At 32.5% G+C, this 27,402-nt stretch overlaps 1 protein-coding gene across 3 annotated transcripts in view; it reads right to left on the minus strand.

The window, feature by feature from the left end:
• The window catches only part of LOC115889863, a 365,125-nt gene that overhangs the window by 35,563 nt on the left and 302,160 nt on the right, over positions 1-27,402 (minus strand). The window contains exon 1 of one of the 3 annotated variants that reach the window (XM_030909944.1): positions 475-789. The exons of the other annotated variants lie outside the window; for them this stretch is intronic. Within the exon in view, the coding sequence (XP_030765804.1) occupies positions 475-681 (207 nt within the window). The 5' untranslated portion in view covers positions 682-789. Of the gene's footprint in view, positions 1-474; positions 790-27,402 lie in introns of those variants that run through there. 3 annotated transcript variants of the gene reach the window in all.

A 27,402-nucleotide genomic window follows, 5' to 3' on the forward strand; every position in this document is an offset into this window, starting at 1 on the left:
ATAAAAAGTACATACATAGTTAGTCTCAGATTATTCTAATAGCAATATTACACCGGGAAATTTATCTGCCAAAACAGTTTTGATCAAATATGAACAGTTGACGTCAAACAAAGTTCAAGAACAGTTTTAAAATCTATTTTTATTGAAATTACTAAAAAAATATCGAACATTACTGTTGTCAAATAAACTGTCTGGTGTTAAATTGCTACAAGACAATACACTCCACACATACTATACTTTGAACTCTTGATCTCTGTAAACATGAGACGATGCAGTAAAAACAAGGTGGTTTTGAGAATATACGTTAAACACTTACTTCACTTTGACTAAAATCGTAGACCAAAAGCCCAAACTCGAGCAGTTGTCGAGTCTGAGGTCACACAAACATGAGAAAAACTAGAGGATGTATCACAGCGTGTTATCACAGACAGGCGTTACAAGAATTTTCAAATTTATTTGTTGGACACGGCGTACCTTTCTGTTAACATTCAATTTTTGTCGCATCGCACCAATACATTTTTTAAACGCCTTCCTCCAAATGCTCGTATCACAACAACAGCCACAACTATCACGGATTTTCTTCGGACTAATACTACAGCTGGTGGTATTATTATTGTTAAAACGACGGATAGAACTAGTGTGCTTGGTATTCGGCGCGTTGTAGACTTGTTTCACTGTCATCTAGGTGGCGTAGAACTAGACAACAACCGATCGGTGCTGTGGAACACGACGACAAGTTTGATACTGAACGTTGACGGTTTTGTGTGGCGTGCAGCTGACTCGACGGCACGGCAGTCGCTTTTTGACTGACTGTAAACGCGAGCGCACTGCACGGCCACAGCGAAACCGATCGCGGTTGGCGCGCGGCGTTGCCAACTCGTTTCACAGAAAGTCCTGCTGATCAGGAGTGTCGGTGCAGTGTAGAAATTGTGGAGATAGAAGTACAATATAACTTTAACCGTTCATAGTTATTTTTTATACAAGACGATAAAATGGTATTTTATCGTCGATCGAAAAGATTTTTCGCAATTTTATCGTCGTGTATAAAACAATACTTTTTTCCATAGCGAGTTACGTTTTAAAAAATATTCAGAAATTATTATTTCAAGGAATTTATTACGAGTAGAAAAAATATTGTGCTGGGTTGGCGTTGGTTTCTATGTAATTTGACAAATAAATAAAGCTGTCTCTTTAGTTGTCAGTTTTGAGTCAATATTTTTTAATTCTCTTTCGTGTCGATTGCTGACTGAATTGGAGCCAGAAATGGCTCAAAACGAAATCAGTAAATTACCAACAGATATTCAGGCTGAGGCGACAAACGCCATATCCAAACTACTTACATTTAAATCCTGAATAACTTATGAACAGGAATACAAACATTTTCAAAAATGGAAGCAATTAAAAAAAAAGAGAGAAGAAATAAAGTTTTTAACCTATCCTCGCTGTTAAAGTATCATTTAATCTACCCTTGGGGTTAAAGTACTATTTTATCTACTATTTTTGCTATGGGAAAAAAGCTTAAACTTTACTAGAATAATTTTTTCGTCATCCTGAACGATATTTTCACTGCAACTAAAATAAAAAATATATTTTTTTTGTTGTGTACCTTACTTCTTATTTTACTCTCTAAAATAAGATAAACATAAACATTGCATTATTTGAGACAAACAAATATTAAAAACTATCTGAAATTTTACCTAAACTAAATGTCTAAAATAAACCTAAAACAAGTCGACGAAGAAGCTAAAATAAAACGAGTATCCAAGTGAAAAATGGGAAAATTTCCACATTCATTTATCAGGACGATTACGTTACATAGATTGACTTTTCTGGCTTTTTTACTGTTTGTTAGAATTTTCAGGTCAAGTATTATTACGAAAAAAACTCCATCATATCGAAGTAGGAACGTGAATAAACATAATTCTTTATATTGGAACTGGCACGAAGTAATTTGACATTTCAATCTGGCTTAACAAATGACTCTAATGTTTGTGCTGTCTGATAATAATAATAATAATAGTCTGGAATGTTTTCTAACATAGTCTGATTCATATAAATATTATTATTATACAGGGTGTCTCAGATTTTAATCGGGAAAATTTAATAGACGATAGAACTTGCAAAAATAAAACAAAAAGTTCATATCAACTTGTAAGATTTAAAGCTTCCTTTTCGAGGTACAGGGTGTTAAAGTTACTTGAAAAAGAAAAAAAAAATTAAGATATTTGAAAAAACTATTTAATCGATTTTGATATAACTTGACCCGTTTATAATACTTACTATGGGACTTAATTTGATGTAATTAGATTTAAGTTTAATTGCCAGGGGCGGCGGTGGGGTATCACTGTTAAATTATTTTAAAGGAAAAAATAGGCACGCCACTGCTTTTTTAGAAGTTTAATATTATTTTTGGATTTAGTAATTAAAAATAAAATTTTTTTGTCTCCTGACTTTTTGGTCTATCTTGCTTACATCTTGCGAAAAAAATTAATATCTAATTGGTAATTAATATTATAATTAGGATTCTAATGGTACCCTGTAAGGGTCTTGGTTTTGCAAGACTTTTTTAAGACTCTCGTGCAACACTAGTTGCCAACCGTCCTCTATTCCAGAGGAAAGTCCTTTTCTCTCCCGTATTGAAAAAGTCCTCTTTTTTACACACTCAACGCAAAATATAGAAAATATTCATCTATCGCCAAAATTCTTAATAAAATTATTAATTTGGAGACAATGTGTTTTCGCTGTCATTTTATATGTAAAAACGAGTGTAAAATTATATGGGGAATGTCATCGATGTTCATTTCCAAGCCAACTGGATGCCATCATATGGTATTACGCCTGCGGCGCTTTATTACCCTCTAGTCCTCTATTTCTTATTTTGAAAGTTGGCAACCCTAGGAATACCACCCAAAATACACACTTTAACGTTCCTTAAAATTGATTTAAGAAGAGAATTTGAAGAAATTTTGAATCTAACCAACAATGTGGTCTGTTTTTGTTTACATGTTTTGTTCATTATTTATAGTCATTTACAGTAATTTTGTTAAATTATTCGAATATTCTCGTTGATTATTGCTTTGAAATAAATATGAAAATGTCCTCCAATGAAAATGCGAGTTGCTTATCTCTAATAATTCTAATTTTGAGCTAGAGCAAATGAGCTAGACTCTTTACCTAGACCGTTATTCAGAAGTTACACACTTAAGCTTCATTCAGAATTCGCTCCCAATTAGTGGTTTCAATTACACTTTATACTTTTTAGTTTACGATCATTCACAATGTCTAAAAAAACACAATTAAAATTAATAAAATATCCTAGCAACAAATTTTGTAAATTTTGTTCTAATTACGAAAAACGCAACATTATTTTCAAGAAATTAATTGATTAAGTATTGACTACTGCTTGCTGTTATTTTTTTTTGCATAATCATTATTAACCCTCCCTCTTTATTTAATTTAAATAATTTTTCTATTATACCTACAACATAAAAACTTTATTGATATCCATTAAATTTTCGAGCACCTCCGCCTACATCACCGCGAATAGTAAGCACACTATATTAATCTTTTTATTTAACACACACACACACCACGCACCATTCTCTGCATTCATTCAAACCGATTCACAAATATTCTAAATATAAAATCGTGATGCATACACCCAACGCATTCGGAAATTCCCCAAAACCCATGAAACGGCGTACAATCGCGGCAACGCCGCCCCGTCGAGACTAGCGCTGTCAAGTGTAGTGCCGCGGCCGTCTAGACAGTTGGAAATCGCCTCCCGCCGCCCCCTCGCCATAGGTCTCGCTCTCTCGACCCGTCTCCCCCCACTACGGTAAGGTCCCCCCTGCTACCGCCTCCGCCCTGTCAGGGCTGTCTGTGATAACACCGGCGACCCTGAAAGATGCACGCATGCCGCCGTTGCCTATGTCGGCGGCGTTGCCGCACTTGCCCAGGCAGACGCGGTCTACGGCCAGCTTGTTTAGTCTGTCCGTCTGGACAATAGCGGCAGCGGTCGTGGGGAGATTGGGTATATTGTGTGCGATACACTGACTGACGTAGGCAGAAGAAAGTGATTTTTTTTTGGGGTCTAGTAAGGCAATGTGGGCTGTGGATGACGTCTGTCTTTTAAGGGGATGGTATTTGAGACATGATGATGACAGCAGTGAGGTCGTGCTTTCTTTTTCGTTGATTTCAATTTTTTTCTTAGGAAATATAGTAGTGTCTTGGAGCTTGGTTCGAAGATGAAGTAGTCAACTAATAATAATAGTTAATCCAGTGGTCTACCAATAAACAAATTTGCCTAAAGGACAAAAGAAATGCTTAACGTTTCGGAAAGTTTATTTCTTCCCGTCGTCGCACAGTGGGGTATTTGACACCGATATTTGATCGAATTTTTTTTATGTAGACCTTATATAAATTATTGCTATTTTCAATTAAAGAGGAAATAATATGAACAAAATAAAGGATAATTCGTCGATTCAAAAAAAAAGAAAAATCACTGTTCCAGTGTTTCCACGGTCAATGCCACTAATGCCAGTAGTAATATCGCAAATAATACTACTAATGCTACGACTGATCCGCGACCAATGCCCACACCACTAAAGCCGCTACTAATGCCAAATTGTGCTATACTGCTAATGACACTAATGCGATCGCTTTGTACACAACAATGCCATCGCGGTTTACACCTCGCATTAGTATATCACTGATTTGCAAATTAGAGGAAACCAAGAATGTTTTTCTCATTTTATCAGCAAAGTCGCAAAAAGTCGCAGTATTTTATTTTACTATATGAAAGCCCAATGTTTACTAAGTAAAACGTATATAGACAATATTATGCTGAATTCTTCGAAATGCGCAACTAAATCTCTAAGTATAATAAAAATATCACAAATTTAATCAAATTTTCTGAACGCCTAACTTTTAGTTGCAAAAAAAAATCGTTAGTATACAGAATATCAAAATAAATAATATGTTTTTGTAGAATATACCTGCAGCTTGCTAAGCCATTTTCAATCCAAACAATAGTATAACCGTAAAAGGAGCACAAGAACAACAACAATTTATAATTTTAAACATAAAATTTAGCCATTTACCTCTTATCTGTGAGAAGTAGCAACTTTGACGTTTCGTTGAAACAAATGTATGCAACTAAACACACCCATAGCAACGCCATTTATGGCAGACATGATTTAACTTATCATTTATCTTTTTTTGGGAAATCTTAAACACATTTGCTTTTTCGAATTTCGATCACCTTTTTCATGCTAATACTCCACCGTGCGTCGGAAGCAGAAAAATACAAAGAGCAAGGAAAAAAACTATTTAAAATATTTAAATGCAACTATTCGAGAACACTTTAGTTTTCTTTTAAACAGGTACGTCTACAAAACCGTTGACGTTCTGTTAAAATGACGTTATATCAAGTTAAACTCCAAAATTAACAATTACTACCTGATAACAATTACTTAATAAGGTAAAACCAAAAATGTTCAAACTTTCTGTATCATTATTTTCAAATTTTACGTATGTTATGTTTATTTATGTTATGTTCTTTAAAAATCAAAGAAGCGATTTCCATACATTACTAACATCCACAGATGCATGCAGAGCAATACATTTATTTTTATTAGATTGTATTAAAAAAGCCTCTTTTATTTTTCTGTTAGAGGCTATCGCTTCTCTCATTATAATTTTGGCGTTGTTAAAATCCATTATGTGTCCTGTGTCCCATGAATGCTGACAAATCTTAGATTTGTGAAAGTCGCCCGTTCTTAAATAATTTTTATGTTATATTGTATTTTAATCTTTATATTATATATTGTAATATTGTTTGTTTAGTTAGAAAGAACTAGCGAAATACATAATCAAACACAGTTTTTTTAGTTATTTCTTAAAAGCCATCATTAAAATTTTAGATGCTAGATTATTTTCACCAGACATCGAAATTTTTTAGAATTTTATTATTATTGCCTATTAAAAGATTTTATTAAACCCCGCTTTATAGCACCTCTTACACGACACGTTATGCTACTTAACAAAAGCTTTAAAATCTATTTTTTCTAAAAAAGCATTCGGCACTGTAGGTGGTGTATTTCTAACACCACCATCAGATTTTATTAAAATTCAAGTCGCGAGCTGGGTTTTTGTATTCACCACCTTGCTTACTATACATTTATTAAGAACGAGTAAAAAAATGAATCAAAGAAGGACTTGCGTCTGTTTAGTCTGTTTAACTTCCATTTGTATGTAACTAATTTGTAGTCCTGTCGTGTACTACAAAAACAAAAAACATACTTTGGGAAAAGACAAAACTATATTTTGATTATTTCGAAGAATCTGTTTGCTTATTTTGCCCTTTTTTGTGACCAATTATTTATGTGAGAGTGGATTTTTATATTTAGTAAAATAAAAACAATATAGATACAGATATTGACTTGTTCCTGAATGAACGTGGAGCGTAGGGCTTCAATAAATGCGCTGGAGAGCATTTTTAGGGTTTGCAATTGATTTGACATCTCACCATGATCGGTTTACTGCTTCAATCTCCTTTTAATGGTTCTTTGCACTGTGTGTCTTGGACGACTAGTTCTTCTACAGCCTTGAGATTCCTCTGCCAGCGATGTTGTTGCTGCTTCGCCTTAATATGTGCATGACCTATCTACCTCCATTTCCTCAGTTTGATCTCATTATACACCTGCCTCTGGTTGATCAAGCTCCATAAATTTTAATTTCTGATAGTGTTTGGCCAGAATATACCAACTATTTTTCGCAGATACTGGTTTATGAATACTTGGAGTTTGTTAATTATGGTGGTTTCCAAGTTCAATGAAGGATGTCTAGAGTCTAGACCTAGACCAACTGAATGTATACGGCTAACAAAATGAAAACTTGTTAACACTAAACGGTGTTTTCCATCTTCATTAATGAGGAATCAGAAAACTGCGTCAATAAGAATGACAAATGAAAAAAATAAACCTGCCAATTATATCCATTTTATAACTAAACATGGAATACAATTCAAGAAAAATGTAAAATTTGTTTGCACAATACTACCATTTACTTACATCTACCAATTCTGTATAAAATACGAAAAAATATCTAACTATAAACTTTTAATTCTTCAAACTGACATAGAAAGTTGATGGGTCAATTAGAATATTAAATGAAAGAACAGACTGAAGAATTTAGTGTAACTTGATTATTTTATTATAACATTGTTAATAAAAATACATATAACACATTCAATACTATACAAGTATATATAAAAGTTATCAGAATTTATACGATCAGTTATAAATAATTATAAAAAAAGGTTATAAATTATAAATAAATAAATCATTATATAAAAGGCATATTAGTTAACGTGTATCTAATTTGATATAACTTTAATCTCAACTTTAATGATCTATTCAAATAGAAACATCTTACAATTCGCGTTGTATAATACATAAAGTAAAGGGACAAATTTGTTAGTAAATCGATTCTCGGTGACCCATAACATTTTTTTACAAACAAAACAGGACATATAAAGCTTATCAATAATACAAGTGTATAGAAAATGTATAAACAAGTAAATAAAAATATATTTTCAAACTAAATGATTAATGATTATACTCGTTTAAATAAATAAATAATCTTTTTAAAATTACTTGTTTGTCTTTGCAAATTTGTATATTTCATATTTATCTAAAACCGTACCCTTTCGTTAAAATTACTGCACAACTTTAGAAATTAAGCTTTTGATATGAAATGTTATACAAGTTCTTGATTCGATCCTCATTTAAATAAAACTTTAAATTGATATTCTAAATTTCTGAGACAGCCATTTTGTTGAAAGAATTTGTTTTGATTATGAGAAATTTCATAAAAATTATCACAGGGATTAATTAATCTTATATATTGAACTGCTTGGCTTTTAAATTTCACAATCCTATCGTCCAAAATACTCTAAATTCGCGAAAATCCGTAAAATATTCCCATAAAAACAAATCACAATTCACTTTAGAAACTGCCAGACTGGCCAAATACCAAATATGGAATGACGTTTACTTTTCAATTTATTTTATTAATCTAACTGATCCGGGTCACTTAGAAATTAAATTTTTATTAAATTATTTAATTATAATTGTTTCTGGCGAAAGCAACTTCATACCAATATTTGTTGATAAGGTAACAAAGCACATCACTGTTAAAGTATCAACATTTTATATAAATATTTCTATTTATCAACTACTTCAACTACTCCAATTACTCCACAAAGAATCCAACGAAATCGTTAATTAAACTATACTCTGTGGACGACTTGAAAAAATAATGATGAAATTAAAGTCCCTAGATATATATCTAGGGACTTTAGATGAAATTTAGATGAAATTTCTACGCAGCGCCATCTATCCCTCTACTGGCAGAAACTCCGCCGTGTTTCTAAAATTCAAATGCCAGTTTCATCCGCCTGATCTTTCATTAATGAGGAATCAGAAAAACTGCGTCAATAAGAATGAAAAATGAAAAAAAAATAAACCTACCAATTATATTCATTTTATAACTGAACGTGGAATACAATTCAAGAAAAATGTAAAATTTGTTTGCACAATACTACCATTTACTTACATCTACCACCCTGTATAAAATACGAAAAAAATACCTAACTATAAACTTTTTTATTCTTCAAACTGACATAGAAAGTTGATGGGTCAATTACAATATGAAATGAAAGAACAGACTGAAGAATTTAGTCGTTAACCTTCGGAGCATTCTGTTGGTGGAAATCGAGGTAAAAGATATGAATAATTAACGGAAAATTACCGTGACTGAATGGAAAATTCTTTGGAATTAATCAAGCATTTTAATAATAAATGAAACCCTTCCTGCGCCTTGTTTGTAGGTCGATTACAACCCGACGATGGCGTTTACATCACTGGCACAGACGATTTTATAAATATCCTTTTTGTCGGTGGGTCTCACCGATTCACACGCACACAAACCAAGCTAGACAGTCCAAATTGAATAGTAAAGGTTACACATTTTCATCATTTATACCTACATTTTAGGGATGTTATTATTTATAACATATAAGGTGTTCAGAAGTTAACTGGATCAAGTCCTAGAAGATAATTATGGAGAAAATGAGAGTTAGAATTTTTTAATGTTACTTAATTAAAATAAAACAAGCTGAAGAAGAAAACTTGACAAAATGCTTTATTATATTTTAATATAATGGCATTCATATTACTGGAAATTTTTTTTTATAAACGTATAAAGATAATAATCATAAAATAGTAGGAAATTGGACTTGATCCATTTTAATTCTGACCACTCCATATATCGATACACTAAATAATATTACCATCAAGAAACTATAGACTAATAAGTGTACCAGTAACATACAAGAAATTCACAAAAACACAATAAACAACAGTATATAAAACATATTAGATGCTGTACAACCACGAGAACAAGCAGGCTTTAGAAGCTCTTCAGCACTGTCACATACATACACTAAGAGAAACTACTAGAAAAACAACAGAATACGAACTTCTGCTGGCCATAAGTAGCCTTTCGACTATCCTAAGGCAATAATAGAAGCCCTAGCGAAACAAGGTATTGACAGACCTTATATAGACACTCTCACAATATACGGGAAGCCAAAGGAAGAATAATTATATATAAAACAACTCCAAAGTTCCGAATTGGCAAACTGGAGTATGACAGCGAGACGCGATATCCCCAAAGCTGTTTACAGCAACACTAGAGGAAATCTTCCGTCAACTGGACTGGACCAACAAAGGATTTAAAATAGATGGAGAATATCTTGACCATCTAAGATTCGCTGAAGACACAGTCTAGATTTCCAATAGTTCTGAAGAACAATTTAAAAACCAAATTAACGGACTATAATACAACTAGCGTTAAAGTAGGTCTCAAAATTAATTTAGCAAAAACTAAACTATTGTACAACGAACTGGTGGACAGAAAAAACATTCTAATATTTAACTTTTTCCCCCTAGATATTCTAATCTATCGATATATTTCGTACATCTCTATGTGATTTTTTTTCAGCTTTTGGAAAGTCTAGACAAGGCCGTTGTAGACAATGCCTATCGATGTATATTTTATGAGTATCGATTCTAGTAATGTAGGTCTGTAGGAAGTCACACGAATGGAAATAAATATAAAAAAATATCAGACTTAATATACAGACATAAATAAATAACAAATCTATTAATTTCTTAATCTACGTTATTCAGAAGATGCTAAAAATTTGATTACTGAATCTCTGTCATAGCAAATTTGTAAATAAATTCAAAAATATAATATAGATACACAGTATTTAGCATGTTTATCATAAACACATACATGAAAACATATTACAAAGACCCCAAAAATCGAAATTCTCAATATTATTTGTCTTTTAGAAGTGTGTTTAATCAATGCTAAAAATAAAATAATTATTGTATGTTAGTTATCTGCAAGTTTACGTATATACTACTGACATCAAGCTGAACAACTTTGTACTAGAAAAATACTCAGTGCCAAAGTTCGGTAAGACTAAGAATAGCAAAGAAAAAATTATATTAATAACAAATTAAACAAATGGAATGTGATAAACGAATTCCTATAGATGTATTTGTTAATTACAAATAACATAATATGTTTATATATAATTCATTAGATTGGTAAAAGAATCTTAAATACACACACCGGAAAAGTCTAGGGATATTACAATTTTATCCAGTCATCATCAGTAATTTTATTATTTGCATTTCGGATATAATAAAATTAAAATAAACAAATAGTTTACAGGACGTATTGGAAATAAAAATGCGAAATTTACCGAATTTTTCAAATTTACCGTGGTTTTTATTGAACTCCAAAAAATATACACATCTTTTTTTATCCTAAACTGTGAATTACAAAAAAAAAGATAAAACCATTTTTACTTAATAAAGGGTATGGCCTCCTCTACTGTTCATTACACCTCTACATCGTCTCTCCATGCTCCTGATTAGGTTGTCGATCTCTTCTTGAGGTACAGCCTGCCACGCTGCATTCACGGCACGAACCAGATCCCTACGAGTTTCACGAGGCATACCCATTCTCAAAATTCTTCTTTGGACCGCGTCCCATACGTGCTCGATGGGGTTGAGGCCAGGAGATTGTGCCAGCCAAGGTAAGATGTTTAATTGATGAGCATTGATAAACTCACTTACCACTCTGGCTGTATGAGGCCGTGCATTGTCATGCATGAGAATGAAGTTTCTCCCAAAATCATTGGCATATGGTAACACGACAGGCTCAAGAATTAAATCACGATATGTAATTCCTGTTAGAAACCTTTCAAGAAAAACGAGATCGGTTTTTCGGCCTAATTGGACTCCTCCCCAGACCATAACTGTTCCACCTTGATAAGGGTGCACTTCCTGAACCTGATCCAACCGAATAAAATTTCCCGGTTCTCTCCATACCCTAAGCCTTCTCGAATCCGGATGAATTCCAAAGCGTGACTCATCCGTGAAGAGAACATTCGCCCATTGTTCATTCGACCACTGAACATAATCTTGAGCCCACAAATATCGTACCTCTCGATTTTCTCTCGTTAAGGGTTGAGTTCTCCAGAGGCGTCTGCTTCTTAAGTTGACCTCTCTTAATCTATTGCGAACAGTGTCAGGACTAACGGTTATATTATGTGTTTCCTGGAGAACTAAACTAAGCTCTGGTGCTGTAAGAGTCAGTCGGCGTCGAGCATTTAATTGTAAAAAATGATCTTGCTGAGGGGTAGTAATGCGATGTCGCCCTGTGTGCCTTTCAGCAACATCACCACTTTCACGGTAGCGTGCACTTAATCGCGATATTACACTTTGCGTTGTATTTAATGCTCTAACTACGTCGATTTGGCGCATTCCAGCTTCGAGCATACCCATGACCCTTAGCATTTCGTTTCCGTTAAGATGTCTATGCTCCATAATGTCGTTTAATACTAAACAGAGTTATTTGAATGAAAATTGGCCAGTTAGCATAAAAACATAGCCAGTACAGGTTAAATTCGAACAATTGATGCTAGTTGCTTTTTATACATTTGACAAAAAATGCACAAACACTTCTGCAAATATGTGTGACTACTTCGTTTCAATCGAAGTAGGAAGAATCGGCCTACAAATATGTGGTTGTTTTTTCAAAATCTTTATTTTTAACTTTAATAAAATGATATCCCTAGATTTTTCCGGTGTGTGTAGGTACATATTTTCTGGTATTTTTGTACCATTTAAATATAGAGAGTCTGAGAGATTACTTCAGAAAAAATGATGATTTTTTCGAATATATGAGAATAACATTATCTACTTTCGAATAAATAGTATATTGAAGTAGAAAATGGAGCAAAAATAGCTTTCATGGACTAGACAAGATTTTTTTCCTCAATGTGACCATTAAGGCCTATTCCTTTGTCTTCTTTCTATTTCTGCACCAGCTTGTGCATGTCCTGAATAGGATGGGAGCATAGTTCCTCCGGTTCTAGATATGATTTTCCAAATAGATGGTGTCGCTTGTGATCCAAAGCCTTGCAATGATATATTGTGTGTGCTTTGCTGTTTTAGGATCTTTATCGCCGAGTCTGCAGCAAAGAATTCCTTGATACAGGATGAGCTTGTTCAGGTATCACTTGACAGCGTATGTCCTGTCAAAAGACCTGTTGTAATCTGCACGTTATTTCTGCTGAACATTGTGGTTTTAGAATCAGGTCCTTGGATAAAGGCCTTGCTATGTATGTGGCACTATCTTTACGGTGAGCTTTTAGACGGTAAGAGGAAACCGAGTGGACAACTCAGAAGGTACAAGGACATTTTCCACGAAAACTTAAAGGGGATTCACATGCAGAATGAGTGGGAAGAAGCAACTCACAATAGAACTCAATGGAGAAGAGTTGTAAACTCAATTAACAGCGAGAACCAAAAAGTTAAGAGGCAACAAAGCAATGACATTTTTGAATGCCCCGAGTGTGGTAGACAGATAACATCACGTATCGGGCTTTTCAGTCACAGAAAAGCTCATGAACAAAAACGCCTTGCGTGACCATCTTCTGATGCGTGTCAAATACTCGTTAGCGAGTAATGGCAGTAGTAGTAGTGGCACTGTCTGTTTATCCAGGGGTCTGCTTTTCCCTAATCCAGAGTTTTACTGCACTATGAGCCATATATTCGGTACTCAACGTACTGGCCCTGGAGCAAGATAGGATTTCGATGACAAGACTTAATAATATAGAGGTATTCAACTGTAATAAATTAGGTATCTACTACGAGTAGTCATACAAACTACTAAGTCAAGAAGAAATTATTTCAGTTGTATTAAAAATACATACAAAATAATGTTTCGATGTAACTATAACAAGGCACATTAATGCTTTATTAGTTCTAGTCTTCTGAACATTTCTCATAAAAGAATAATAGTAATTTCTTGGACGTTACAGGAAAAAAAAGTAAAATTGGCAATGGCGCGTCTAGCATCGTGTGGCCTAGTTCCACGCCACGAGCGTAGTCAAAAAGGTGGGAAAGCCCGTGAGTGCGAGAGAGACGGATAGAACGAGCGTATATTTACAAAACTGACGGATCTAAAATAATTTTAATCGAATGTCTGATTACGCGAGTTACGGTATTGGAACGTCAAAAAACGAGATCTCAATATTTTTGACGCTATTATTGATCGTTTTTTTGACAGAAGATAGCGCAAATATAATTCCTCCTTGTTTTATTTTGAATGTATTCGTCAGAGACATCAAAATGTCGTAGTAGCAGCTAAAAGTACAATATGATTTGTTTTTTTTAATTCAAGCCCAACAAAACAAAAATAATGTAAAAAATTTGGGATATCATTATTTAAAAAAAAATCATTGCTATTCATGTTTATATCGCAGGCGTATCGTATAACTCGGAATTATGCAAAAAGACTCGGCATATCATAAAACGCCGGCGTTTTTAAGAAAAGAAGGATATTTTACAAAGAGCCTATCGGTTTTCAGTCGTTTTGCAAAATGGGTAATGAAGACTAGTCAGATTGCACAAAACATTTTACGCGGGATTGGTATAACAAACCTAAATTTATCCAACGACATTTCTTGAACCTCTCTTTCAGAATTTGGAAATAATGGCACAAAAAGTGATAATTCTGTTAAATAGAGTATGGTCGAGGATGATTATTATAAAGATCTAAATTCATTTTATTCTAAAAGAAAGCAAAGTTCCACAAAGAAGCAGCCCTGTACACAGAATCGAATTACAGAGTGTAATAAGTAAATGAGATATTTATCCAAAAAAATCCTTATGGGTTTTTCGCCACTGCACTCCAAGAAAAATCTACAAAATATAATAGTTATTTTTTGTAAACACTTCTGCGTTAAACCTAAACGGACGCTGCTTGTCAGAAGTTGTGTTTACAATAATAAAAATTTGCCTAACAAAAAAAAAATTGCTTAACGTTTCGGAAAGTTTTCTCTTTCGTCGTCGGAAGCAAAAAAAATATAAAGAATCAACAAAAAACTATTTAAAATATTTAAATTGAACTATTCGAGAACACTTTACTTTTTAAAACAGATACGTCTACAAGAAATCGTTGACGTTCTGTTAAAATGACATTATATTAAGTTAAACTTCAAAATTAACAATTACTACCTGATAATTACTTAATAAGGTAAAACCAAAAAGCCCAAAATTTCTGTATGATTATTTTTAAATTTCACGTATGTTATGTTTATTTATGTAATGTTCTTTAAAATCAAAGAAGCGATTGCCATACATTACTAACATCTACAGATGCATGAGCAATACATTTATTTTTATTAAATTGAATTAAAAAAGCCCCTTTTATTTTTCTTTTAGAGGCTATCGCTTCTTTCATTATAATTTTGGCGTTATTAAAATTTATTCTGTGCCCTGTGTCCCATGAATGCTGACAAATCTTAGATTTGTGAAAATCTCCCTTTCTTAAATAATCTTTATGTTCTTTAATTCTAACATTTAAGGGTCTAGATGTTTCACCAATGTAAAATTTATCGCATTCGCAGGGTATTTGGTATATTACATTTTTTGTTTGTTGTTCTGTATTCATTAAAAATGTTATCAAAATATGTAAAAATGTTCAAAAAAAATATATTTAATATTAAATAAACTTAAATTTTATTATAATTAATCTACTAATTTTATAAATAAAAATATTATTCTGATGTTGAAGTTTTTTTAACTTGTGTTAGTTATCTGCTTTTAGATACACTCTATATCAATAATTTTTTGGCATATGCAGAATCCTTAAAACAAAAAAAATTAAAAAACCGATCAAATTTAAAACTCGTAAATTTGCAGTAAAAAAGATTCTTAACCAAATTTTCACTCTCTTATAAAACACCCTGTATACGAGAATTCGCTAAATATATTTTCGAAAACCACATAGCATCTTAATCACAATAGATGCATCTAAAACCTGGTCCAAACCGCATCCCAAAATCTTTTTTAGTTCAAGAGATATTCAACTTTAAATTTACCCTAAAATTTTGCTTGTCCCAATAATTATGTCCGGCAGTTTATTTGACGAAATTGTCCAAAAGTAATGTTAAACGGGTCTCCCGGATTCCGAGCGTCGACTCATCGGCCCAGAATGAAGGGGTTTGACCTTGATCGAGATCGATTCGGTTATCCAGTAGTAATGTGTCAATTCCGCGGATCCCGCACGATAAATCTCGCAACTTCGATCCCGCGGAATATCAGAGGGATCCCGTTATTTGCGGGATTGCATTCCCTAATCACTATACAATTCATTTCACCTAAAAACTGGTAAAACAAAACTAAAGTGTCAAAACGAATGATAATGTCACCTGGATCCTCACCGGGAAATTTAAATTCCAGTTTGTCAGCCCGGCGCCAAATACGTCCATCGTTGGCAACAATTAATTTAAAAATCGCGCCCTCGATGACGCAACTAAAAGTTTAATTGGCATCACCTATATAAATTTGTTATTTGATGCTTTTTTCTCATTTTACATGGACAAAAATATACCCACATCCGAGAATATATTCCGTTCGAAAAAATAAAACAAATCAAATCAGGTGCCGTGTCCTAGAGTAGCCTGTTTTTTAAAAAATGCAACGGAAATGTTATTCAAATGGATGCAACAGCAACGATCCATTGATGAAATTCAGCTGCAACTCTTGATTTATTTATATTTCCACGACCCATATTTTAAACGTCATCCTGATTATTTTTGTGAATTATATAATGCGGCATACAAATTTAGTATTTCCTCCATTTTTCGAATGGGTTGTGGAGGAAATTTTCTGTGAAAAATTAAGGTAAACTATAGGCACTCGCAAGAATGTAATAGTGCTTGTTTTTCATTTCTGCAATATAATGAAGTCATAGCAAAAGTTAAGCATGCAAAAGAAAAATATATTTTAAGGAACCTAGTGACTATGAACTTATTAAACGTTTTGTTATTGCTAAAAATATTGTGCTGGGTTGGCGTTGGTTTCTATGTAATGTAGCGTTTTTTATAAACATTACCACTGCGAACGGCAGCTTTTCATCGGAGAGCAGTCGTGGATAAGGTATTTCACTAGAGAGAAAACTAATCAATAACAATAAACAAAAAAATATAGATATTGGGCGCCAGGCATGTACAGAGAAAGAAAACACAGTTGTATATTACTCAAAACTAATGACTATATTTATTCATGATGGACTGTGATGGTAAATAGCATTGTACAATTTTAATAATTATTATAGTGGTTATATGTCAACAAAAATGGTGTTAAGAGTTGTACTAAATATCTATAAAAGTAATACCATTAGAAGACGTAATGTAATGAAACCTAAGATCTAAATCATATTTTAAATATTAAATCGACATGAATGTTCTTAACAATCTAACCACTAAACATAGTATGTACGATATTACTTAAGAGATGTACGTTATTGTTTAAGACTGAAAATGTTTTAGATGTTAAATGTAAAACTAGAACTTAAATCTACACTTAGCTGTTCTTTATGTAAACTTGCTTCAAACAGTAACAGCGTGAGGTGGGCTTGCATCTCTGTACTCGGCCATCCAATACAACAAAAGGGGCCAGAATGAGGACACCATGAATTGGAACAGCCGTAACTACTAACTAGCTTATGGATGGGAACGAAGCAGCATAGGGCTCAAGGTACATCCACGCTGGGGCACTTTATATGCAAGAAAAAACATTCCTACTGGGGACATTCATCCACAGGACATCCGTACATAGGATAATGGTATAAGGGAACACTACCCGTACCTTGGACCATAACCTAGGACCTCGGTTAATGCCTGTACCTTGGAAATAGTCCGTACCTTGGACCCTAAAAATATGAAACTCTTGTTTAAAACCAAACAAGGTCTAATAAACAAAATAAACCTACCTCGAATTACTTCCGAGGGCTCAATAATAAACAAAGAAACTCTCCTTTCTTCCATGTAACATTCTGGAGGACAAAAGAAAAGGGACGCCAACGTGCCAGCAAAATACAAATACAAGTTAAGTTGGGACATCCAAAACTCTACCCTAAAAATATGCAGTAATAATATCGAATCTAAAAGGATAATATCTCATCTTTACCTGTTGGTTTGAAATAGCCGCTGATTCAGATTATACAGCAAGATTTAAATAATCACCATTTCTAAAAGCCGGGATGGTTAGGTTAGGCTACAGAGCGCTAAAAGCAAAAGTCAGTCGACAGCACAGAGAGTTGACAGAAGCGATGTTGACAGCGCCTCCACAGAGCGATAACAGGGTTGTGGACTAGAGAACATAAAAATTCGTCAAATAAATTATCCGGCCGGAACGATAGGGAATCCGGTGATGATATGCCCAGACATCATATATTATATATAAAAAAGACATGTAACGAACTAAAAACGTTACAGTAATTTGACAAATAAATAAAGCTGTCTCTTTAGTTGTCAGTTTTGAGTCAATATTTTTTAATATTCTTTCGTGTCGATTGCTGATTGAATTTCTAATTATTCTATATTTTCCACCGATATTCAGGCTGAGGCGACAAACGCCATATCCAAACTACTTCCATTTAAATCCCGAATAACTTATGAAAAGGAATACAAAAATTTTCAAAAATGGAAGCAATTAAAAAACGTGCGAGAAGAAATAAAGTTTTTAACATATCCTCGCTGTTAAAGTATCATTTAATCTACCCTTGCGGTTAAAATAATATTTTATCTTCTATTTTTGATAGATATAAAGGTGCGTATTCACTTGCAACAAAACACTCCGGACAAACCAAACGCGCCGCGCACTCCAAACGATCTGCAACAAAATATTTTCCGGGAGCGCTTTGAACGACCTGCAACAAAACATTTTGCGCGGAGCGTTCCGCCTGTTTGCGGTGTTCGCTGCGTTCCCACCAGTAATCAGTGTGTGAATCAGTGTTAGTGTGTTTGTCGATAAGGATGCATCTGATGTTACCATAGCCGCTGGTGCATTTTTAATTATAGAGGCATTAGCGGGTAACAAAAAAGAGAAAAAAAGGAAAGGACGAAAAATGTGGGCAAGACGCCTCTTTTTGCGCCGTCAATATAATATGGCCTTACTTAGTGACCTAGATTATATGCATAAGAAGAATTTAATTAATTCATTAATTAATTATTAATTTAATAAAATAGGCCGCCTTTCAAAATACAAACACAACGAACGTTCAAAACTGCCGTATACACTGAACACTGGTCAACGAACAAATTCTTTTGAGCAAATCCCGTTTACCGACAAGCTTCGGAAAATGTTCGGCGCGTTCGGTTCGGTTCGGCGCAACGTACTGACTACACAAACTTGTTACAGCGCGAGCGGCGCGTTTGGTTCGTTCGGAGTGTTTTGTTGCAAGTGAATACCCACCTTAAGGCAATTTTAAGAGTTGCTATGGAAAAACCACCAAAAAGGAGATTGAAGCAATCAATTGCAAACAACCGAATCCTCTGGAGAGCATTTTCATTGAAGCCCTATGCTCCACGTAGGAGTAAAAGACAAAATGAAATTAAATGAATATCATGGTTTAAATTATTGTCCATACTCGTTTTATTTTCGTGAATGACAAAAGGTGTTTATACAAATAATGTATATCTATACATACGCAAAGGTATTCTTAAAATACCTCGGTTTCACGGAGTGCTTTTGGAATATTTGAAGAGGAGATTTGAATTTTAAATCCGCAGGGATCCGAACAGATTCTATGTTATTCTCCTTTTGTTGTTGTCCATTGAATTAAATTCATTGTGAAAAGAGCTTTATCTGGTATATAGTTAAATAAAGAAAAAATAAGGAAAAAAGGGGAATGTAAATACTCGTCTGCATATAACATTTTAACCTGTTGTCGGAACCAGTGAGTTTTACAACAATACTGTCGTTTTGCGTACACTAAAGCCAATTTGCCAAGTAAATATAGATTATTACAAAACGAGATTATTCTGTGAAATTCAGCATAGAATTAGCAGCGCTTTAATAATAGTGGAGTGCTTTAAGTCTTTATGGGATACAAACCTCGGAATCCATTTACTGTGAACGAATTTTTATAAAACTTTTTGCATTGTATTGTTATTAAGATATATTACAAAGTTTACCCATTTAAATTCGTTGCTTTCACTTTAGTACCTATTTAAATAAACACACATCAGGATTCCTATTTGAGATTTTCACTCCAAATCTTTTACAAAATATGTGTTTAATGGTAGTTCATATTTCAAAAATATTTTTATAGATATACAGGGTGAGTCAAATATATATATTTCTATTTGTTAAACAAATATTGTATATTATATTATTATTTATAATATTGTTAAACAAATATTGTATATTATATACAATTCACTGAACTAAGTTCAGTGAATTTGCTATAAAATTCCGTTTTCAAAAATATCTTAATACCATAGAGCATACTAAGTGGTTTTTGAATTATGACATGAGGACGTCAATCTAGACGTCCAGGAATAAAAAAAAAATTCTAATAAAACAAACCTTTATTTTTTTACTAGAATCCAAAAATCAATTAATATACAGGGTTGTTCACCACATACGACACGGAGTATTGTAGCTACATGATTAGATCTTTACAAATTGTAAGTTTTGGTTCGTTAAAGGACTATTAGAGCTACAATTTAAAAATATTTTTTTTAAGATACAGAGTGTCCCAAATTAATAAAAAATATCAAGGTTGTATTTTTTTAAATGGAACACCCTGTATATTATTACATTTTTAGTTTCTACGATTAAAATAAAGGCAAATTTGATCAAGGTTTATTACACTTAAACCTTGCCGTTTTCGAAATATTTTCAATTTTGTGAAACTGCAGTAAAAATTTTAAGGCTTCATTTCTCCAAGGTTATCAAAGTTTTTAATGCTAAATATTTACTGAAGTTTATTTATTGATCAGTTATTTTGTGTTGCAATAATAAAAATAATACTACCTCATACAGAGTGTCTAAAATTTTATATTAAATAATTGCTAGATTTAAACGGCAATAACTTGTTTAATTTAAATGGAACGCCTTGTATATTTTAGGAGAATCAGATGCATAATTTAATTGTCTATCAAATTGTATCATACCACTTTTTACCTATCCCTTCAAGTTTTCGTAGAAAATGCATTTTCTTATAATTTAGACCACGTTTATTAATATACCCATGGAATATTGAGATTTTAGATTGTTTTTAAAGCAACAAATGTACAAAATGTACAGGCTAGTAACATTATTGTTTTTAGCAAAATGATAATATTACTAGCCCATTTGTATGCAAAAAGAAAACTATTTATATCTTTATAAAAGAGTATACCATTAATTAAATATACCACCATTATTTTCGCCCAAATACTAATTAATTACATACTTAATTATGCTCGTTAATAAATTATTCTAAATAAATGTGGATTTGAATCAAAAATCAATATAATAATAAGTTATAAAAATGAATGTGTCTGTTATAAATAAGCATTTGTCAAAAAATAAAATATCATTTTTGAGGTGTTACTTTTTACCACACTGTCTAAAACACATAAAAAATTCGGTTTTTTAGTATTTGGAGCAATTATTATTAATAAACACAAACAGTCAATTAATGTAGTTTGAATAATGGAATTATATTAATTGGTCCTCTAACAAATATTTAAACATTTTTTAATTATTTTTTAATGAAATAAAGAAACTATATCGACAATATTAGTATCTGTACTCTTTAAAAATTTGGTAGATCTTTAAAAATAATCTAAAATGTCAGTATTCCATGGGTATATTGATAGATGAATTTAAAATTACAATAAAATGCATTTTCTACGGAAATTTGAAGCGATAGGTAAAAAATGGTATAATACAATTTGATAGATATTTAAATTGTGCAGCTGATTCTCATAAAATATACAGGGTATTCCATTTATATTAAACAAGTTATTGCCGTTTAAAGCTAGTAATTATTTAAAATAAAATTTTAGACACTCTGTATAACGTAGTATTATTTTTATTATTGCAACACAATAACTCATCAGTAAATAAACTTCAGTAAATATTTAGTATTAAAAACTTTGATACCCTTGGAGAAATGAAGCCTTAACATTTTGACTGCAATTTCACAAAATTGAAAATATTTCAAAAACGGTAAGGTTTAAGTGTAATAAACCTTTATCAAATTTACCTTTATTTTAATCGTAGAAACTGAAAATGTAATAATATACAGGATGTTCCATTTGATATTTTTTATTTATTTGGAACACTCTGTATCTTGTAAAAATATTTTTAAATTGTAGCTCTAATAGTCCTTCAACGAACCCAAAACTTACAATTTGTGAAAATCTAATCGTTTAGCTACAATACTCCGTGTCGTATGTGGTGAACAACCCTGTATAGGGTGTTTCATTACAAAAAACATAACTTTGATGTGTAACTTTTTTTAGGGACACCCTGTAGAACTCTACATAATTTTAGAAAATGCTTTAAATTGACTTACATAAGCTCACAAAATTTCACTTCAATACAAACTTTTGTTCTTCTTGCAAAAACCGCGTCGTATATGACGCGCCACACTGTATAATTCGATTTCAATCAAAATTTCAATGATTAGAATATAAGCCGAATAGGTATAGCTTATGCATTAGATTTATTTATTTCAATTAATTTACTTAGGAAAAGAATAAAAAAAAATTAAGAAGGAAATAATTAAGAATTTACTAAAATTAATACTAAAATTACAATTATTGTAAACTCAGTTAACAACGACTTCCAAAAAGTAAAGAGGCAACAAAGTAATAAGATTTTTGAATGTCCGGAATACGGAAGAGAGATAACATCACATATAGAGCTTTTCAGTCACAGAAAATCTCATGAAAGAAAACGCCTTGCGTGACCATCTTCTGATGTGTGTCAAATACTCGTCAGCGAGTAATGGCAGTAGCAGTAATAATTGATAAAAACGGTGCTTTCTTATTAATCTTTTCCAAAACCAGATTTAAAATCGCAAATAAAATGTCTAGTGTGTATGTTAGTCTTTAGTTCGCCGTACTTAACAATACGAGTAGACAGGTAAAACATTATGTCCGTTAAGACCGTTGACTTTTGGTCTTCCGTTTTAACTGACAGACAAAACTTAAGGTAAAATGTTATGTTTAGACGAAGCTTTAATCCGAAAACACCAAAAATATCAAATAATCACCCACGAGATGCATTGCTATAAAAGTACTTATCTTCAGAAGTACTTATTTTTGGGAAAATTGTCTACGTCGTTATATTTCTTTCAAAAATCGTATAAATTGTAAACTGCTTGATTTGATATATATAAGACGTAATTATTTTTGACTTATTGGCTTATGTTGAGTGGAATTTCAAGTGCCTGATAAAAGAAGTATCAAATTCCTTCTATCTATTTTTATAATAATGTATGACATGACAAAAAAAATTGGAAAATCCAATTTCATTTGAAACATTGAAAATAAAAAAGGAAGATTAAAATTTAAGAGTCGCTATACTGTCGCTGGCAGCGGGTGTGTGGCCGAAGGAAATATATATTATATTTCAGAAATCTGCCTAGGCTTAGCCCGATCCTGTCGTGTTAAGTCATACCCAAAATTCCAAACATACGTGCTTTGATTAAGGCTTGATTAAGGTTTGCAGTGCTTCACCATTTGCCATAAAATAGCGAGCAATTTGTTACAAAACCATATAAATTATATATTAGTGTAATCACAAAACTTCAATATATTTCCGTATTGTAACGGAATTTTAAATAATGTCTTTATTTTCGAGAAAATTTAGTCCAAACATAAGGAATATTTTGTTGATGTTTGATCATCCAAATCTTAAAAATAAAGAAGTTTTGCTACTATACTGATATAGTATAATCCTTTATCTTACCAAAATTGTATGCTTTGCCAAAAATTCATAAGCCGAACAAGTCTATGCGCCCAATTGTTTCGGCTGTAGGTTCTCCGACTTATAATTTGGCAAAATGGTTATCAAGGGAGTTCGAAAATTTACCTGATCATGAACCTTTTTTCTCAGTTAAAAATAATATTGAATTCATTCACAAAATTAAAGATATAACATTGCACGAAGGTGAAATTTTGGTCTCCTTTGATGTATCTTCGTTGTTCCCAAGTGTTCCAATTCCACATACTTTAGGCTACTTGAAGGAATTACTGAACGCAAATGGTCTCGACAACAAAACTGTGATTGAATATATTGAGCTTACATCGTTATGTATGAAACAAAATTGCTTTCAATTTAATAACAACTTTTTTGAACAGCGGGAAGGTACAGGGTAATGGGTAATCCATTGTCTCCATTTTTGGCTAATTTATTCATGAGCAGGTTTGAAGTGGAGGCTAAAAATCAGTTTGAGTATTTTCCAAGAGTATGGTTTAGGTATGTGGATGATATTTTTGCTGTTTTTGACACACATTCAGACACCATAGATAATTTTATTTCTAAGTTAAATAATCGTTTTCCTTCCATTAAATTTACGCATGAAATTGAGAACAACGACAGATTACCATTTCTAGATGTATTAGTCATTAGAAATACTAATAATTGCCTGGAATTTGATATCTATAGGAAAAATACGACCACACGCAGATATATTCCTAATGAATCACATCATAATGTTGAACATAAAATGGCTAGTTTAAATTTCTTAGTTCATAGATTACTTAGTTTCCACTTTTTCCAACGAAAGATATGAAATAGAAAGAGATTACATTAGGAATGTAGCTGAGTGTAATGGATATTCTCCTTCACTAGTTGATAAATTAATTAGAAAAGGTAGGTATAGGTTAATGATTTCTGAAAATTCGACTTTTCAAGTGGAGAAAGATACGTCTAAATATTTTTTCGATACCGTCTGATAGAGAGTTATCCCGTGGTCTAAAAGGAATTTTTAAGAATGTCAATTATAAACTTGTGTATAGTGCTAATAATAAATTACAACAATTATTAGGTATAATCCAAAAGATACAACACCTCCACTGGAAAGGTCGGGTATTTATGAAATTTCTTGTAAAGATTGTAATCAGAAATATGTTGGGCAAACTAGAAGATCAATATTAACTAGATTTAAAGAATATTTAGCTCAGATAAGATATGGTAGACCGGATAAATCTTGCGTTGCCGAACATATTGTTGATAAAGAACATTGTATAGATCTTAATAATTTAAAATTAATTAAGCAAGTCTCAAATTACAGGCAATTAGATGCATATGAAAGCATCAGAATTAATAAATGTAAAGATAGTATGAACAGAGTCAACGGTCCAATTCCTTCAAGTTCTTTGTTTCTACTATTCTAGTGGCGGAAATCTAACTGTTACGCTCAGTGGGCTCTGACTCGGTTGGCTAGATTTTGCCACGCCCACTCGGTGCCCACTGAGCGAGTATATAAACGCTCAACTTGTAGATTGTACTTTAGTTTATAATCATCTGCTGATGATGCTAACATGGTTAGCGAAACTCGCGTCCAGTGTAAAAGTAAAAGTGTTTTGGTGTATTGTGGTGATTTGGTGTTTTTATTTTGCTTCTTAATTTGTATAAAAATACATAGCCAGTTTTACATAAAAGTTAACTTATTTTGCTACTTCTTTGGACTAGTGAAATGGGCTCTTAATACCTAAGTATTTTCTATAGTAAGTACTTTATTTTTTTTTTCAGGGTTTTTTTAGAATTACTCAACTTAAGTTTTTAAAATTTTCCTTAAAAATAAGTCCCACAGTGTGTTTTCATTCGACTAGCAACAATTTAATAGGACAATGATGATTCAATAGGACAAAAGCGCAATTTTCAAATGCAAGGTTACTTACGTAATTGAAGGTTACCCAGTAATTAGTATTGCATGGCTAGTTTAGTTTGCAAACGTGCAGTTTTTTTTATATATAGCACCGCTTATTTAAACCACAGACTTGGGCGAACCCGAACTGGTCCAGATGCTGAAAACTCTATCAATAATAAAATAAATGCTAGAGTAAGAATAAGTACCTACTTTCTGATTTCTTAAAAAAAATCTGTGTTTCTCGCCAACGGCTAAGAAATCTACAAAATAAAAAAGTTATTTTTGATTCATTTAGTGAGGTAATTTATTTCAAACCAATAATCAACGAGAATATTCGTATAATTTAATAAAATTACTGTAAATCACGATAAATAATGAATTGTTTGTAATTGAGCTGTAATTTCTATATTATTAATCCGGTAAATGATGGGGATAAACAATTGTGATTGATTAACATTTTATTTTAAGATGAAACTTTTGTTAACAACATTCTGAGAATTCGAATACTGAATTAAATAATGTCAAGACAAGTGACATCTGTCCAAAAAGGACAACGAGTTAGAGTCACAATTTGGTTATGTATAATTTAGAGTTTACCTTTATGGTATGGAACGTTTATGGTATGGAAGGTTTACGGTATGGAAGGTTGGACTTTGAAAGCAGCTACCATCAACAAATTGGAGGCTTTTGAGATGTGGCTATATCGCAGAATCCTGAAGATAACTTGGACGGCTAGATTGACAAATGAGGAAGTTCTCAGACGCGTTGACAAAGAGCGTGAATTATTTGAATTGATTAAAAAGAAAAAGACCGCATACCTGGGGCACATAATGCGAAACCCCAAATATCAATTCTTGCATTTGTTGATAGAAGGCAAGATCGAAGGCCGGAGGGGTATCGGAAGGAAGAAAATGTCTTGGCTGAGGAATATTAGACAGTGGACAGGTCTACTCGATGTTTAGTCGTTAATACACACCGCCCGGAACAGAGAAGCAATGGAAAATGTTATCGCAAACATCCATTAATGGATCTGCACTAGAAGAAGAAGAAGATAATTTAGAGTGCAAATTTTGATTATGCAAAAATTTGAGTTAACGATTAAGATGAATTTAAAAACAAATCCTCAATATGAATAATGAACAAAACATTTAAACAAAAACAGACCAAAGACTACGCAAAACAAATTGTTTGTTAGTAACAGTTAGTAGTAGTCAGAGATATAGATGTAGTAGTAATTTGGTTTAATGGCCACAGCTAGCAGGCCGGGTAATAGAATTATCGTTTTTAATAAAAATAAAAAAAAAACATTATAAAAAAAATGATAGTTGATAGTTGATTTTTGATAGTTGACTTTGATAGTTGTTGTCGATTTTCGAAAGAAATCAGTACATGTATATTATTTCGTATATTTTTCATTTTACTGATTTTATGGAAAGCACCGTTCATTAAAATGTTGTATCTTATATTATAAGGCTTGTTTCTCTCTACAATTTCCTGTCTCAGAATGTACCGTTTGTGTCCGGGAAGGGTTCATAGTTTGATAGTTGTCGATTTTCGAAAGAAATCAGTACATGTATATTATTTCGTATATTTTTCATTTTATTGATTTTATGGAAAGCACTGTTCATTAAAATGTTGTGTCCTATATTATAGGGCTTGTTTCTCTCTACAATTTCCTGTCTCAGAATGTACCGTTTGTGTCCGGGAAGGGTTCTATTTCAAAATTTTTTAAAAATTGTAACTCCAAAATTACAGTAACTAGCGAAACGCGGTTTTCAATTTAAGATTAGGAAAGTCGTCAAAGTCGCAGTTTTTTAAATAACTGAAACTAAAAGAACTGCCTATCAACTTTTTATTAACATATTTTAGTATGGGCGGCTCTACGTGCCTCCCGGCGCAAATTTTTTTCAATAACTATAAACTAGTGGACCAGTTAGGAGGTGGATTTAAAGTCTATGCAGTTATTGTTGCAACGAAATATGCTAAATCACTTCGCTCTTGCCTCAACCTAGTTAACAAGTCATCATAGACGACGGCTCGCTAGTCCCTGTACCATGGAGTGAAGAAATATTCTTTATAAGCATA

The sequence above is a fragment of the Sitophilus oryzae genome, unplaced genomic scaffold, assembly GCF_002938485.1.
Source record: "Sitophilus oryzae breed Bouriz unplaced genomic scaffold, Soryzae_2.0 scaffold_857_pilon_pilon, whole genome shotgun sequence".
In the NCBI taxonomy this organism is placed as follows: domain Eukaryota; kingdom Metazoa; phylum Arthropoda; class Insecta; order Coleoptera; family Curculionidae; genus Sitophilus; species Sitophilus oryzae.